The sequence below is a fragment of the Cebus imitator genome, unplaced genomic scaffold, assembly GCF_001604975.1.
Source record: "Cebus imitator isolate Cc_AM_T3 unplaced genomic scaffold, Cebus_imitator-1.0 Scaffold275, whole genome shotgun sequence".
Lineage (NCBI taxonomy): Eukaryota > Metazoa > Chordata > Mammalia > Primates > Cebidae > Cebus > Cebus imitator.
In genome coordinates, this window is record NW_016107590.1 from 110421 (window position 1) to 129425 (window position 19005).

General features: G+C 35.5%; 1 protein-coding gene across 2 annotated transcripts in view; it reads left to right on the top strand.

The window, feature by feature from the left end:
- Positions 1-19005, top strand: part of FBN2 (fibrillin 2) — a 263642-nt gene that overhangs the window by 104397 nt on the left and 140240 nt on the right. For both annotated transcript variants that reach the window (XM_017500987.2, XM_037728668.1), the window contains one exon: positions 18301-18426. In XM_017500987.2, the coding sequence (XP_017356476.1) occupies positions 18301-18426 (126 nt within the window). The remainder of the gene's footprint in view (positions 1-18300; positions 18427-19005) is intronic.

The following is a 19005-nucleotide window of genomic DNA, read 5'->3' on the forward strand; positions in this document are numbered from 1 at the left end:
GATTTAGCCTAGGGCTCCATGGGGAGGGGTTTTGCCGGTGAGTACTTTGGACTGCAGTCCGAATTCTCAAGACGGGAGCCATTAGAGCTTCTCAATTAAGAAGTATAATATTCTGACCTTCATTTTGGAAGGTTTACTCCAGCTGCGGGGTGGTAACTGGATAATAAGGGAACAAGTGGAGAAGCATGGAGACCACTTGGGAGGCTCCTGCTATAATCTTAAGTGAGACTTGATGGTAGCTTGGACCAGAGGTTTTGTGGTAAAAGTGATGAGAAGTGATTGAATTCCAGATGTATTTTGAAGGTTGAGCCAGCAGACTTTGCTGACAGATGAGCTGTGGGGTGGGGAGGAAGAGAATTGAGTAATGTCAAGGTTTTTAGAACTGAAGGTTGAAATTGCCATTAATTGAGATGGAGAACATCTGTGGGCAGAACGTAGCAAGGAGAAAGTTATCAGGAATGTTTACCGAACCAAACTTGGGTTCACCTGCCCAGTGCAGCAAACACTGGCATCAAAATTGCAGCATGAGACTTTATAAAGTCAATCAGGGGAGACATTTTGCTAGACAAGCCCAACTACTGAGCCCTAGAACATTTCAACATTTAAAGGTACAGGAGATGAGAAAGAAGCAGCAAAGGAGACTGAGAAGGAAAAGTCCAGGAGATTATAGCTCCATAATCAAGAAAGATCTTTGTTCCTAATACTTGTCCTCTCACTTCCTTACTGCAACCTTGAAAGTGCTCAGAGTAGTTACCTGCTAGAAAGAAAGGACTAGAAAGATAGAAGAAGACATTGTGCCCCTTCATCACTGACAGCTTCTGAGCCTGGGTAATGCTTACCCTAGGAAGAAGGGAAACTTTAACTGAATGAAGGGTTAGAGTTATGAGACTATTAGATTTGAGTGTACATTTTAACTGAAGGGGATGGGAAAACCTGTGGGAACTGCATGCGATTTCCTAGGATCCAGAACAAACTGGGCAAGAGAGAATCTGCAAAATGGCAGTGGGAGAAATAGTTGCTTTTTGCTTGCACTCTAGCAGTTTCAAATACTCATTACCATATATTCTCTCAGTTGACATGTAACTATTCAAAACACTTTCAGCTTCGTGACTTATCGTCCTAAGTCTACAGGCAAAAGTTTAACTTCTGCATAAATCATCAAACAGCAGGTGCTCTCAGTAACTTAAGGAAAAGGGAATTTCAAATACGAAGGTTTTTGAGGTCTCATTGAAGACCTCTGAAGTGTTTGGGTGCACTTGAGAATTGTCCAGATGTGTAATATGAATGTGTCTATGCTATATTAGCACAGTTAGAGTGTGGTCCTAATGAAGTTCAGTCAGAATTGGTAGTCTCTCCATTTAGCTATTTTGAATTTGTCGTTTTGCACAGGTAATGCTAGTGAATGACTTGTTGGGTTTATGCAATTTCATCACCCCATTGAGAAGATCAAAGTGTGTGGTTTACAGGCAAACTGTTAGGATACTCACACATTCACATGTACACAACCAACTTTTTGCATATACACAGATAGGTCTATGTAGTTCAATGTATGTGCAGCTACTTTTAAAAATTTATTTAGAGTATATATGAATGTAACCTGTCAAAAGAATAAGAAAATCAATCAATACTAAGAAAATTCCAACTCTACAAATTTGAAGATTAACATTCTTTATAAAAATTGCACATATATGTGTCCTAGTGACAGGGTGCCATTTTCATTGAGTTTATTTTTTTTTAAGGTAATAAGTATGAAGAGCACAGAGGCTAATGTTCATTTATATGATAATTCGATAGTGGAATGTGGGATGGATTTCTTTTTCATTTGGTGCCATTTACTTAGAAGATACAAAATAAATGATTTTCAGATGCATCCTTAGAGTACTAATAAAAGATCAAGACTTCTTAAATTAATGTTCTTACTGCATTATGCCAAAATACATTTTAAAATCCTCAGGATTTTATGATTACATCTTCATGTACTGATGTTTAATGGGAAAATATTAAATTTTCCTTATTAAATACCACATTCCGAATCCTAAATTCTTGCAGCTTTGCCAAGTTTAAATGAGTATAGTAAATTTAACTTTGGAATTTCCTGACTTTTGCACTGCTGGAATTTTAGATTTTACCCAACATTAAGGGAGTCTTTCAATTTAACTTCCCTTTATTTAAAATGTTTAGGGCAATTGTGAAAAGCTAGGATGATTGCAGGAAAGAAATATTCTGGAGGACATGGTTTTCACAGCTTGCCACTTAATTGTTAAAAAATATTCCTCTGTAGAAGCTTAGTGTCATTGTGTTAAGTCTTCAGTATTTTAAAACATAAATAGCTTGGTCTCACTTATATTAAAGGTCTATGTTTTAAGTTTTAAGTTTTCCCTAACGTGTCCTAAATTTGGCCTAACAAAGGGTGACAAAATGCTTCCACCCTGAGTAAACTACCTCCCCCCCAAAAAGAGAGAGGGACAGAGATAGAAAAAAAAGGAAGAAGAAAGAAAATCACTGCCGGCAAATGGCTATGCTTTCCAAGAAATATTTGCTTTGGAATGCAGACCAAATACTTAAACTCATATTGTTTGACTATGTTATCAGTAACTTTTATGTATTTTGAAATAGAGATAGCTTTCAGACTGTTAGAATGTTAAAAAGCACTGTGATGGAACTGCCTCTTGCCACCATTATTACTTCATGCCTGAGTTACTGCAAATTAGTGTTTAGAAAGATGCAGTATTGATTTCAGGTCCAAAGGGAACTATTCATTACTTTGCTGCAGCAGTAGCCTTTCAAAAATGCTATTATTCAGCCTAAGTGAACAAAAAACTCATAATTAAAAAGTTCCCTTAGTTCCCGTTAATGTTAACAAAGGCTATTTTAAATGTACTTCTCTAGACTAATAATAATAGAAAAGAGGAACAAGAAAGAATATCTATTGTACTGTAGTAGAACCCTGAAATAATGCACAAATATTGTTATAATGTGACAGACCACAGGCGTTCATCCTCTGCATAACCCGTGGTGTTTTTCGTCATTGTAAAAAATATCCTTCCCTTTCTATCTTCTCCTTGGGTAACTGCCCTCTCGCCTCCTTCTTGTTCACATCAAACTTTGGAATTATCCCTACTCATTCTCTGTTTTCTTACTTCTCATTTACTCCATAACCCATTCTAATCTAGGGATTGTTCACACCAGTCAAGTGAAACTAATTTAATCCCAATCACTAGATGGACATTTTGCATTTTTTATCTTACCTCACATCCCTGCAGAACAATCATCTATAAGCAGTTGGCTCCCCCAAACTACAGTACAGCTCTCTCTTCTGAGTTACTACCTTGTATGCAGCTGCCTGCCAGGCGCGTGTACTTTAAACATCCCACAATTATCTCAAATTCAACATACACAGACCGAGTCTTCAGCCCCACTACACCTACCCTATGTGTACCTTATCATCAGTTCTCATGTTCATCATGACAGTGATTGGCACAATTATTCATTCTCTTTCCCAAGTTATAAACCTGGGTACAGCTCACCCATTTTATCATCAAGACATTTAGATGGAGTCTAAATATATTTTCTACGTGTATTCTGAATTCATGCTCTTCCCTGCCTTTGTCACCATAGTCTCTCTTCTAAATTACTGAAACAGCTTTCTTTCAGGACTCCTGCTGTCTGTATGTTCCACTGCAGTCCATTCTCTACGCTGCAGCACAACCACCTTTCTAATCACAAGTTGGTCATGTCACTTTCCTGTGTGGATCTCCTGTTCTCAGGATAAAGTTCCTGCCTGATCATTCTGTTTACCTCTCTAGCCTAACTTCTTTCCACACACTCTGATTCAGACACAGGTAGATTTAGTTAGTTTTTCAATAAATGATATGATTTGGCTGTGTCCCCACCCAAATCTCACAATGGGTTGCAATAATCCCCATGTGTCATGGGAGGGACCTGGTGGGAGGTAATTGAATCATAGGGGGTAGGTTTTTCCCAAGCTTTTCTTATGATAGTGAGCTTCATGAGATCTGATGGGTTGATAAAGGGGAGTTCCCTTGCACACACTCTTGCCTCCCACCATGTAAGATGTGACTTTGCTCCTCCTTTGTCTTCCCCCATGATTGTGAGGCCTCCCCAGCCATGTGGAACTATGAGTTCATTAAATCTATTTCTTTATAAATTGCCTAGTCTTGGGTATGTCTTTATTAGCAGCGTGAGAACGGACTAATCCACCTTGCCTTTGTGAGTGCTCCTCCCTCTTCCTGGAGAAGAATATTCCATTTGATTTTCATGCCTGTTTGTAAGCCTGTTTATCTGTTTCAATTTAACTGTCCCTTTCCCAGGGAAGTCTTTCCTGGCCCCTTTCTCTTCTGCATTCTCATGCTACCTTGCACTATTTCTGCTGTAGAATTTATCTCACCATATTGTCATCAGGTATAATCCTAGTCTCTCAGCCACCACTGACAGCTTCTGGAGAAGGAGTCCAACTGGTTTTAGCTTAGCTCATTATTTTTCCATACTATTGGTGGTCCAAAAAAATATTTATATTTTATTTTGGAACCAGCTGCATCTTCTTTTGTTTTTCTCTTTTTGTATGTTATCCATCAGTGCTATGTGTTTGGAAAGAAAGGATAGTACCAAAGCATTTTGACTGCAAGTCAAAATTTGCATGTTTAATAAGCTGTCCATGTGATTCTTATACACAGTAAAGTTTTGTAACATCTGTACTCTATTTTACTCTCTTGAGAAGAGTAAAAGATATCTGACATGAACTTACTCAACTTCGGTTCTATTACTACATACTCATTTTCCATTTTCCCTGTCTTTGATGAAGTGTCTTCACATTTTTCCAGAGCAAAATGTTCCAGCTCTGCACATTGATTTCATCACCTTTCCGTACTCCTTTTAACCCTTGCCTTTAAGTAGTTCATTTTCTAGTTGGGATCTCTTCTCTTTCCTGACTCTTCCTCTTTATCTATCAAGCCATCCTAAAACACATTAATCACAAAACCACTCTTTCATCTCTTTAGTCACTTCTCACCATACTATTCCTTGCTGCCTTTTTTCACTTTAAATTTTCCCAAAAGCTTAGTGTATACCAGTCATCTTAAGTTTCTACTTATTACTTATCCTTTGGTAAAATTGCTCGTGTTCCCTAGAATCCCTCATAGCATTTGCTGTTCTTGATTACTCTGTTTATTCTTAAATATTTTCCTTAACATACTAGTTTCCTGTTGCTGCTCTAACATGTTGCCGCAAACTTTGTGGCTTAAAACAACACAGATTTATTGTCTTACAGTTCTAGAGATCAGAAGTCAGAATGGTCTAACGAAGCCCAAATCCAGTTGTCGGCAGGACTGCATTCCTTTTGAAGTGTCTAGGGCACAATCCATTTTTTTGCCTTTTCAAGTTTCTAGAGACTGCCCTTATTCCTTAGCTTGTGGCCTCTTCCAGCTTTAAAGCCAGTAGTGTAGCACCTTCAAATCTGTCTCTCAATTTGACACTCTATTTCCTTTTTCTACCTAGTTTTCTTGAAAGTATATCGGACAGAGGACCAGATAATCTAGGATTATCTCTGCATCTCAAGATCAGCTGATTAACAACCATAATTCTCTTTGTCATGTAAGCTCACATATTGATAGGTTCTAAATATGATATCATAGGGTGGCCATTATTCTACCTACTGCTGTTGACTTTCTTAAAACTTAATAGCTTTTCAGTAATCCTGGTGACTGTGTTTACCTTTCCTTTATGTTCACTTGCTTCTCCTCTGCCTCTTAAGATCAGCTGATTAACAACCATAATTCTCTTTGTCATGTAAGCTCACATACTGATAAGTTCTAAATATGATATCATTGGGTGGGCATTATTCTGCCTACCACTATTGACTTCCTTAAAAGTTAATAGCTTTTCAGTAATCCTGGTGACTCTGCTTACCTTTTCTGTATCTTCACTTGCTTCTCTTCTTTCAAATGAATTTATCTCCTTAGGACTTATCTTTAACATTTTTCCTCATTTGTAATATCTTTGTTTTATGTTATTCATCTCAACTGATTTTATCCACATTGATGATTTCAACTGTCTATACCCATAGATTCCAATCACCTTGCAAAAACTTACTCTAGACAGTCAACAGTTTTTAGATGTTGGTAACTCAAATTATTAATCATGAAGCCATTAATTTTCCCAGAATATATTTTTTACTTTACCGATTTTATTAATATTAGCTTAATAATGAAACTTATTGCCATTTTCCCTTATTCTTGTCTTTACTTTGAGGATATATTTTTATGTATTCTTTTCTTCCCCAGTTCCACCTTCATTAGCTGGAGTTTAGACCATGACTTCACCTCTACTCTCCCTGACCCATTTCTACATCACCCCGATCATCTTTTTCGACATTGGTAGATATCTTTGCCTAAAGTGAAGTTCTGGTCACTCACTCTCTTTGCCTGCTTAATGATTCAGTTACTCCTCATTGCCTACAATGCAAGGGTGGATTACTGAAAATGGCATTCTAGGCCTGTCACTTAACTTTCCAGTTTTATCATTTTATAAGTAAATGCCCTCAAGTCATGGGAAGCTGCTGATTTCCCCTCCATGCCTTATAATTGGCTGCCTCCATACTTTAGCTATAGTATTTCCTCTCTCTGGAAGAACTCCTCCCTCCTGTCTTCCCTGCTAAAGTTCCACCCCATTCTTTAGGACCCTTTATCAGTCAGTTACTATGTCTGCCAAGAACTTTTGCAGATTCTCATGATTGAATTGAGGTAGCATGTTGTTAGTATTCTTTGATGGAATAAATTATATTGTGCCTTATTTCACATTTAGGTATTTGGTATGTGGCAAATCAAAGGCCTTTTTAAGTGGCAATTACTTCATGAGTTCGTGAATGAATAGTATATGCCCAATCAATACCTATTTATTTGATTTCTTTAAAAAAGAGAAGTTGAGAGTTTTAAAGAATGAATAGCATCATTTTCATTAAATATTGTTTCTTTTTATTTCAAACAAAATATTTATTTAAGTGATATACTTTTTTATGGCCATTTAGTTACCATCAGTAAGCTAAATTTCAATGTGTTTAAATTTCAGCCTGATTCAACCCTTTTCTGTAAAAATACCTTTGATCAAGACATAGACTATAACTAAAGCTAACATTTGCTTATTGAAGCTGAAGGCGAAACAATGATAATTCACAAATGTCATAACTGTCCCTGCCAGATTTGATGTGTTCTCTTATACTGTATGGGAAAAAAATCAAAAGAAGACTGGGGACTGTGTTTGTCCCCCTTCTCACAAATAAATTATATATAAGAGGAAAATGTTTTTATGTTAAGTGACTGGTCTGGAAAAGTTAGTATGTCAGCTTTCTTAGTTACAGTAAGAATGTAATAAGTAAGACCTCCTCCAATGGCTAATGGTTCATATTAAATAGAAAACCTGAATTCAGTTAAAAAGAATGTGGAATTGGAGGACAAGCCTTCCAGAATGGCTATATAAGCATCTAGGTAGACCCTCTCCAAAGTAAAATAAGAATTTAACTCATGAAATACATTATTTTTAAACACCAATAATTTAAAGTCCCTGAAAAGTCAAAAAAAAAAAAAAATCCAGCCCCATATAGAAAAGACTATATACATCATCAATGATCATATTTAGCCCCATATAGAAAGAATTATACATCATTATTCAGATTTATCTCAGGAATGCCAGATTGGTTCATCATCTGAAAATTAATCACTGCAATATATTATTTAAATAAAGGACAAGGGCCATGATCACCTCAATAGATGCAAAAAACCAAAGGCATTTGAAAAAAAAAAAAAAACCAATACCCTTGTATTATAAAAATGATCAGAAAATTAAGAACAGAAAGGAAAAAAATTAAGAATAGAAAGGAACTTCCTCAACTTGATAGAGGGCATCTATGAAAAACTGCAACTAATAACATGCTTAATGGTGAAAGAATTAATGGTTTTCATAAGATTGGGCACAAAACGATGTCCACTCTCACCGTTTCTCTTCAACATTGTACTGAAGGTTCTAGCCAAGGCAATTAGGCAATTAGGTGAGTAAAAGGTACCCAGACTGGAAAAAAAGAAGTAAAACTATATCTATTTGTAGATGATACATGTTTAGTGGACAAGGTAACAACTGAAGTGAATACAGTATTCACTTTAGTGGATATGGTGAACTCTAGAAACTATTAGAACCAGTGAATGATTTAAGCAGTTATGCAAGATCAATATATAAAAACGAATTTCATTTTTATACACTGGCAGTGAATATTCTGAAAATGAAATTAAGAAGAGGATTTTATTTATAATAGGATTAAAAGAATACATGGCTCAGGAATAAATTTAGCAGAGAAAGTGATAGCTTTATAACTGAAAACTGTAAAGCCCTGTTAAATTAAAGACAATCTAAATAAATGGAAAGATACACCATGCTTACAGATTGAGAGACTTAATACTGTTAAGATGGCAGTACTCTCCCAATCTACAAATGCAACACAATCCCTGTCAAAATTAAAGCTTGCTTTTTGGCATAAATTGAAGAATGAATCCTAAATTTCATATGGATACAAAATACATGTTTTTTATACCAGCACATGGAACATTCTCCAGGATAGAGACCGTATGTTAGGCCACAAAACAAGTCTCAACAAATTTTTTAAAAATCAAAATCATATCACATATCTTCTCAGACCACAAAAGAATAAAACAAGAAATCAATAAGAAGAGAAACATTGAAAAAATATACAATACTTGGAAATTCAACAACGTGGTCTTACATGGCCATTGAAAAATGAAATCAATGGGTCAATGAAGAAATTAATAAGGAAATTTTAAAAATGTCTTGAAACAAATGGAAATGGAAACACAACATATGAAAACCTATGATATACAACAAAAGTAATGCTAAGAGGGAAGTTTATAGCAACAAATACCTGGGTCAAAAAAGTATAAAGATTTCAAATAAACAATTAAGGATGCATCTCAAGGAAGTAGAAAGCAAGGAACTAGAAAAGCAAGAGCAAACCAAAACCCAAATTAGTAGAAGGAAGGAAATAAAGATCAGAGTAAAACTAAACAAAATAGAGACAGAAAAAAACGATATAAAGAATCAACAAAATGAAAAAGTTGGTTTTTCTGAAAACATAAACATGATAGATAAACCCCTAGCTAGACTAATCAACAAAAAAGAGAGATGACTAACAAAATTAGTTGGGATGACTGACTAAACAAAATTAGAAATGAAAAAGGAGACATAACAACTGATGCCACAGAAATGCAAGAGATTATTAAAGAGTATTATGAACAATTATATACTAACAAAATGGAAAGTCTAGAAGAAATCGATAAATCTGTAGACACATACAACCTAACAAGATTGAATCAGGAAGAAATAGAAAATCTGAACAAACCAATATAAGCAATGAGACTGAATCAGTGATAAAACATCTCTCAACAAAGAAAAGCCCATGATTGGATGGATTCAATGCCAAATTCTACCAAACTGATAAAGAAGAACTAACTCCAATTCTCCTCAAACTATTCCCAAAAATTGGAGAAGAGAGTATTGTCCTTAATGCATTCTACAAAACCAGACAAGGACACAACAGGAACAACAACAAAAAAAGAAACTACAGGCCAATATCCCTGATGAACATAGATGTAAACATCATCTCAACAAAATAGTAGCAAGCTGAATCCAAGAGCACATCAAAAAGATAACACACCACAATCAAATGTGATTTATACCACAGATGCAAGGATAGGTTCAACATATGCAAATCCATAAACATTGTACATCACATCAACAGAATGAAGGATAAAAACCATATGATAATCTCAATAGATGCAGAGAAAGCATTTGATTAAATCCATCATCCCTTTGTGAAAAAACCCTCCACAAACTATTCACAGGAGGATTCCTCAACATAATAAAGGCCATATATGACACACTCACAGCTAACACCTACTGAATGGGGAAAAGGTGAAAGCCTTTCCTTCAAGAACTGGAATAAGACAATAATGCATACATTCACCACTTATATTCAACATTGTACTGGAAGTCCTAGCCAGAGCAATCAGACAAGAGAAAGAAATAAAAGGCATACAAATTAGAAAAGAGGAAGTCAAATTGTCTCTCTTTGCAGATGACATGATCTTATATTGAGAAAATCCTAAAAATTGCACCAAAAACTCTTAGATCTGATAAACAAATTCAGTAAATTTGCAGGATAAAAAAATCAACATACAAAACCAGTAGCATTTCTATACACCAATAATGAAATAGCTAAAAAAGAAAGAAAGAAGGAATTATATTTACGATAGCTGCAAAAACGATAATAAAATACCTAAAAATAAATTTAAGTAAGGAGGTGGATTCCTCCGTAAAGAAAACTGCAAAACACTGAAGAAAGAAACTGAAGAGGACACAAACAAATGGAAAGACATCCCATACTTAAATCAGAAGAATTAATTATTCAAATGAGTATATTGCCCCAAACGATCTACAGATTCAGTGTGATCCCTATCAAAATATGAATGTCATTTTTCACAGAATTAGAAAAAACATCCTGAAATTCATATAGACTTAATGGAGGCATCACACTAACCCGACTTCAAAAATATATTACAAGGCTGTAGTAATCAAAACAGCATGATACTTGCATAAAACCAGATACATAAACCAGTGGAACAGAGTAGAGAACCCAGAAATAAATCTATCTATTTACAGCTAACTGATTTTCACCAAACCTGCCAAAAACACATTGAGGAATGGACATCCTTTTTAATAAATGGTGCTGGGAAAACTGGATATCCATATGCAGAAAAATGGAACTAGACCTCTATCTCTCACTATGTACAAAAATCAACTCAAGATGGATTAAAGACCTAAACATAAGACCTGAAACTGTAAAACTACTAGAAGAAGGCATAGGGTAAACCTTCTGGGACATTGTCTTGGCAAGAGTTTTATGACTATGACCTCAAAAGCACAGACAACAAAAAGAAAAATTGACAGATGGGACTCTATTAAATTAAAATCTTCTGCACAGCAAAGGAAACAATCCACAGAGTGAAGAGTCAGTTCTGTAAAATTGGAGAAAATATTTGCAAATTACAGATATTTCTCAGAAGAAGTCATACAAATGGTTAAGAGATATGTGAAAAAATGCTCAGTGTTAAGAATCATGAGAGACATGCAAATCAAAATTGCAGTGAGATATCATCTTATTCCAGTTAAAATCACTGTTATTAAAAAGATAGAAAATAACAGTTGCTGGTGAGGATGTGGTGAAAAGGAAACTCTTATACACCGTTGGTGGTGATGTAATTAGTACAACCAATATGAAAAACAGTATGGATATTTCTCAAAAATACTACAAATGAAACTCCCACATGATCCAGCAATTCCACTAAAGGGAATTTATTCAAAGGAAATTATTATATCATAGGGAGACCTGCATCTTCATGCTTATAGCAACCTAGTTTACTGTAGCAAAGATATGGAATCAATCTAAGCATCCATTAGTGGATGAATGGATAAAGAAAACGTGGTATACATACGCAACGAAATACTACTTGGTTATAAAAAAGAATAAAATAGTGTCAATTGCAGCAACATAGGTGGAGCTGGAGGTTATGTTAAGCAAATGAGATAGGCATATAAAGACAAATATTTCGTGGTCTCACTAATAAGTGTGTAAAAATTGATCTCATGGAGTGAGAGAGTAGAGTAAGAGTTAAGAAAGGCTGAGAAAGGTGTTTGGCCTTCATGGAGGATAAAGAGAAGTTACTTAATGGGTACAAACATACAGTTAGATAAAAGGAATACATTCCAATGTTTGATAACAGTACAGCTACTATCCTTAACAACAAGGTATTTTATATTTCAAAATAGAAGACAAGACTTGAAATATTTCCAACACATAGAAATGATAGTCTTAAGGTGAGAAATATCCTAAATGATCCTAAATGCTCTGACTTGATTATTGCACATTCTGTGCATGTAACTAAATGCCACATGTCCTATAAAAATGTGCAAATATTATATATTAATGAAAAACTTTTTAAAAAACTTTACATGGAAATTCATGTGTAATCATATAATATATGAGACATATGTAAAGAATTTTTATAACTCATTAGTAAAAAAACTAAGCAACTTAATCAAAAACTGGGCAAAGGAATTGAACAGATATTTCTTCAAAGACAATATACAAAAGGCAAATAAGCACATGAAAATATGCTCATCATTATTAATCATTAGGAAAATGCAAACCAAGTTACAACGTGATACCACTTCATACCTATAAGCAAAAAAAAAAGCAGATAATAATGAGTGTTGGTGAGGTTGTGGTATGTATGAGGGGAAGCCCTCATACATTGCTAGTGGGAATGTAAGTTATTCCAGCTGCTTTGGAAACCAGTTTGTGAGTTCCTCAGCAAGTTAGGTATAGAATTACTGTATGACTCAGCAGCTCCACTTATATGCATATACCTAAGAGAAATGAAAATGTGTGTCTACATAAAATGAGTACCTGAATGTTCATGGCAACTTTATTTATAATAGCCAAGAAATGAAAAATGGAAATAACCCAAGTACTAATTGACTGATAAATGGATAATATCCATACAACAGAATATTATTTACCAATTAAAAGGATTGAAGTGCTGATACATGCCCCAACATGAATGAACCTTGAAAACAAGTGAAGTGAAAGACGCCAGACACAAATGACCACATATTTTATGATCCTATTTATATGAAATGTCCAGAATAAACAAATGTATGGAGGCAGAAATGAGACCAGGCTTGGAGAGAAATAGGAGAAATGATGGCTGATAGGCTGGAATCTACATGGGAGGATGAAAATGTTCTGAAATCAGGCTGCAGTAGTAGCTGCACAACCTTGTGACTATACTAAAATCATTGAAGTTTTATACTTTGAATGTGTGAATTGTGTGGCATGTGAATCATATCTCAGTAAAACTGTTTATAAAATTACAGTGATATGCTGAATACAGTTCAGACACACCATGCTTTCAAAATCTGAAAAGAGAAAAGCAGACATCAATATTCCATTGTAATTTATAATATCAATAATGCCTGTTGTCTTTAGAAAAGCTGGAAATGGGCATCAAATTATTGCACTTAACATTTCAATCATGAATTTTCCTAATGTCAGACAGTATATGAATAAGTTCAATGTATGCAAAAATATGCTTCCTTTTTTCTATAGCAAAAAGATACCATACAGAATAGTCCAAATATGTGTAATACTTGGCAACAATGGAAACAAAATGTTCTAAGAACATGTTTTTAAGACAAAATTTCTTGTTTTATTTGTACTAAGTTTCTGTAATATAATTGTTACATAGACGGCTTTTACCTGTGATATGTACCTAATAAAATGGACAGTCTCTCTAGGGTGTTGTTCTTAGAATTCAGTGATATCTGATATCACGTTAGCACAACTTATCGAATTATTCATTATATTCTGTTTAGTATAAGATATACAGGAAATGTTGGTTGACAAATATGAGGTTATGTGGTTTGGCAGTCAGAAATCTGTCAGACGGTTTTGTTTAGATTACATTTCCTTTTTTAAAAAAGCCCGTGTTCAGAGTCTTCACTTTACCAAAGACTTGCCAGTCTTTCTCTTTTTTGCCCTTTGAAGTAACACTTGACAATCCCCCTTTTCACCGTGTTCTTCCTTAGCCTCCATTCATCACATCATTCCTCCCTCCTCCCTGGTCTTTCCTTCCCAGACTCCCATTCTGCTTTTCTTCCTCTGACTTTTTCTTAGATGTTGATGGTTCTCATGGTTCCCTCCTTCAATTCTAGTCTTTTCGTTTGTCTTCTTTGGAAATCTCATATGTTGCTACAATTTCAAAGGCAATCCTTATAATATGGCAATAAAACCACAAATGTGTATCTTCAGAACATACCTCTATGCTAAGTTTCATACCCAGATTCTTAGCTATGTAGATTAGAATGTTTACTGATTTCTCTCAAGCATCTCAAGTTCAAAATGTGCAAAGCTCAACTTAACTGTAAAACATATTTTTCCATTCATGTTCCATTCTTTGTTAATAGCACTATGTCATCGTCCTTGTCAATCAGAATAGAAGTATGAGATATCTTTCTGGTGGCAAAGTCCTTCCGGTTGATTTTTCCTTTGTATTCTCTCCTGAGTATATGTTGTCTTCCTCATCATAAAGCCTTACTTCAAGCTCTCTATATTTATCCCTGGACTATTATATCATCTGTCTACATTAAACACAAGGACTGTCTTTCTAAAATATTGATTTGCTTATGTAATTCTCTTGTTTAAACACTTCCACAGACACCATTCATCACCTTCAAAATAAAAGCCACAGTCCTTGGTTTGGCTCTTCAGGATTTGACATATGCCTAACTAGCTAAGCTTATTGTCTATCAGTTTCCCAGCTATTCTGGTACACTCTGCATTCTTCAACTGTGGTGTATTTTCAGACACAGTTGCCCATGCTGTTTGTTGTTGTCATTGTTTTTATTAGTTGGAAGCTAACTTCACTCCACTGGCCGCAAAAATTGGTTCAGAACTCCAGGCCTGTGCCAATCAGAACATTTTCTTGCCTAGAGGAATCATTCAGCAATTAGCATATGACCCAATTGAAGACATTAGGACAAAAGGGATAATTTGCTGGAGGCTTCTGGAAAAACTTTTCTTCCTCTCAAGAGAGAGCACTGGAAAAGACACTCTGTCTTCAACTAGATGTCCCAGTCAAAGGTCTAGCCTAAACCTGCTGTACCCATTTTGCTCCAATCAGAGAAGGCACCTCAAGTCAAAATACATAGGAGGGCCTAGTTGAACATGTCTCACAGAAACTGAGCAAGACACATTGGCTGAAACCACCTCTGGACTTCAGATATGACAGTATTAAATTTCTGATTTATATCAGTTTAAATCAGTTTTTCTGATATTTGCAGACTAAAGCTGCAAACTGATTCAAAAAAGTTCAAGGAGAGATAGGTGGCAGCATATTCAGTGTGCAGAACATGGATGAAACCAATCCCTATTGTTAAGACACTGCTTTTTCCCATGAGCAGATTTGTCACCTTTAGGCACACTTGTTTATACATAGGTAATATATGTCTTATATTTGTGGAGATACTATTTTCAAGTCTGATTATGACATATAGTATTGAAGAACTAATATTCAAAAGAGCCAAGTGCATGTATCCTTCTGAACATAAATGTTAATGCTAAATTTAAATTGATGGATAAACATTATAATGCAGACAGGAGGCAGGGAAATACTGGGTCCAAGACTGGGGCGAGGGTCCCTGGCAAGGACTCCACCCTCAAGCCTGGACCTGCAGTCCTAAATGAGAACATGAATTCTTGTTTTCCTGCCTGTATTTTGCCTTTTCCAAAACCACCCTGACCCGCCACAACTCCCACCCCGTACCCATAAAACCCCAAAGCTCCACTGGCAAAAGAGCAGAGTAGCATGACAGAGAAGGAGAGAAGAAGCATCTGAACACCAGAGGTGAAGAGGCAGCTGGACATCAGAGACAATGTTTGGAGAGGAGTTTGGCCGAGGATGGTCAAAGAGGAGTTTGGCTGGGGATGGCGTAACTTCAGGGGAATATGATCTTCCCACTCCATCCCCTTTCCAGATCCCCATACCACTGAAAGCCACTTCCATAACTCAATAAAATCCTCTGCGTATACCATCCTTCAGTTCATTCATGTTACCTGATTCTTCCTGGACGCCAGACAAGAATTTGGAACACACTGAGCACTGAGCTTTTTAACGTTGAAGCCATCTGCAGATGGCAAAGCTAAAAGAGCATTGTTTGTAACACATACTCTCTGAGGCTCCAGAGGTTGCAGGCAACAGCTAGACACTGCTGTGGGCTGGTACTGGGTTTGTTCCTGCCAGCATCTAAAGGTACTCACCCTGGCTCCTGCAGCTGCTCACCTGTGTGCTCCCCTCCTTTGACCATTGCGGCCAAGTAAAGAAGCCACCCCAGTCTTAAGTTCTGCAAGGGGCTCAAGGGAACTCTTCCGTCTCAGTTGGACATCACTACATTAAAATGCAGAGGTTTTGGTCAGTATTTTGGAGTCTTGGTGTTATTGTGGTTTTAAAAAAGCACCTTAGTTTTTAATGTTTAAAACATGGGAGATGTTTACCTCAAAAATGAATGAAAAGCATTTTCTATTTTTTATATAAAACCTGAGAGCCTTTTATGTGTAATTATATTGAAACCAGCCTTTTAAGGTTCCTACTTAATTATAAAGAGAATTGTGAAACACGTAGGTTTTTTTTGTACAATAAAATTTTTAACACAAAAACCACAGGTTGAATGTTACTCCACATGTTCTTCTATGTCCCAGATTTTTTTTCTCCAAAAAAGAAAAATGTCAAACATGAGTATTTAAGACTAGGGCATGGGGAAGCTCTTTATTATGAAAGGAAATGCCTAGAAATAAAAGCCAGTGCTTAAATGAAGAAGTTGAGTCTCTTAATGTTTAATAATTTGCAGAAATCCTGGGCTCCATAAGCACCTGGATAATTGGTATAATTTTGGACGTTAAGAGAGCAAGAAAGCAAGTTTTAGCTCTTCATTTTTTTTAATGCTTGCTTTACCTTGTACCCTTCTTTTCCTTCTTTTTTTTTTTCTCTTCCTTATCCAGAGGTGATGATCAGTTTATGTGGTAATTTCAGTGTAGCTATTCTAGTTTCATCTCTCTTCTGAATCCATGTTCAGTCGTATTAAGATGCACTGTACTAAGACGGCAACACAGGATGCAACAGGTCCTAATTTTGCACACATGGTTTTATTTTGTTGGATTAAGTCTGTTGGCAGCTTTTTGACCACATTATATATTTACTCCTTATGTAGTCAATTCATGTTAGAATTCTGATGTCTCTTGGGAAATTGGTAGATTTTTTATTTGTACCTCTGTGCCTTCAGTGGCTAAGTGTTAAGCCTCAAATTAAGATATTATTTCAGAGAATGTCTGAATCTGGTAACTTTTTTTTTATAAGAACATGCCAAGAAAACACACAAGCATATAGTTATTTCCTGATAAAGCTTGTCGGCAAGAACAACTTGTCAGAATAAATGGAAAAAAATAATGACTAGACCAATAGAAGGATGTAAGAAAGGCATTGCCAACCTTTTTCTTTTTAAATTTGGGTTTTAAAGAAATTTTGTGTGTTTACAATAAGAATATAATTTTTTTTGTCTTTTTTATTGGGCGTTTTAAAAGAATACAGGCAACTAAAGAGAGAAAAACTAAAAGTCAGCTTACTTTGACTTTTCAGTAATTATCTACATTTATGGCTTTTATTGTTCTTTCTTCTAGTTATTGGTCTTAGCTACCTCTGTTCCTTAAAAAAGGCAGCCACGTCCCCAGGATTGTTGGCTGGATTTTTCTCACAATGGCTCATTTCCTTTTTAAATGTATTAGCAATTAACTCCCAGTTGTCCCTAATTGCAACTTTGTTAGATTTTCTACCTCTCTCTGCTTACTGAACTAGAAGAGAAGTACATTAAAAGTTTATAGAAATGGCTGGATTTTCTGCTTTAGGGAAAATTTAAAAGAAAGCAGACTTTTCATTAGTGGGAAAGGAAATAGACCATTTCCAGCATTGAGTATGCTGAATGGATAAATGTAGGGAGGTACAATAGGAAAACTGGACACTTCCCAAAGCCTCCCAAGTTTTGCCCTTTGCCATGTTTCTGTATTATTTTAGATTGAAGTTATTCCCAGAATGTCAAATACACTATATTCAAATGTAAGTACAAAAACATATCCTAAAGCCAAGCGAAAAAAAAAGAAGTTATTTGCCACTCTCCATTGGTTCAAGTAGTGTGAAAATTAGTTATTCATTTTCGAATATAGTTATTCTGTATTTTAAAATGTAATCCATGTATGTGTTTTTTTTAAAGGCTCTAGTAAGATAATTCCCTAGTTGAAGTAGAATGGAAACTAAAACATTGACATTTTTACTTATTTCCAATTTAAATTGCATTTTTTAAAAAAGGATATCGAGTTCTGCTTTAGTTGGCCTTGTTTTAAGTTCCGTGGGAGTTTGCTTTCATCTCAGTTCCCATAGATACGTGTGAGAAATTCTTTAGGGCCTGAAACGAGTATCTTCAGGGTTATATGATCTGACCTAATCAACCATGAATCAACCATGAATGCGCTCATACTCTTTAAAAAAACAAAAAAATCTCTTTTAAAAGCTATTTAATGAAGGCCTTTCTCAATCATCTTCTCCTTCCCTTGATTAGACATTGATGAGTGCAGCATCATTCCTGGGATATGTGAAACTGGCGAATGTTCCAACACCGTGGGAAGCTATTTTTGTGTTTGTCCACGTGGATATGTAACCTCAACAGATGGCTCTCGGTGCATCGGTAAGCCTCACATTTTGCAGACACAATACACTGTTTCTTCATAATGACAGAATAGCCCAAGCAGGTATGAAAATGGCAATGATTATAAAATATTGAAGAAATGGCTAAATGAGTCGTTTAATGTAAATGGTACCAGTATTGATGGATTGACAGACCAGCTACTCTTTGCAAAGACTTCAGTTTCAGAAGCCATCTGGGTTTATGTTGCCGAAGTTATTCGGGAATAAAAGACTTCCTCAAGACATTGCTCTTGCCCAGAGTTAGAGACAAGAAGGCATGAGAAAAACATTTTTTTAATCTGCTTTTGGTGACAGAATGTAGTAATTAAAGGTTCTTTTGCTGCTATGAATCATGAATGTAGTCACCATCTTATTTACTTAGAACTTGTTTATTCCATTGAAAGTAATTACTATAAAAAATAAAATGACACCTTTAATTTTGTATTTAAATATATTCAAATTAAAACCATTTTATACTCTCCCTTGCTTATTTAGAAAGATGAAATACTGCTTCAGAGTCATGGTGTAGGTTATCTCTTATTGAGCAAGGCTTAGACATCTGCCTTATTGTGAGCATGGA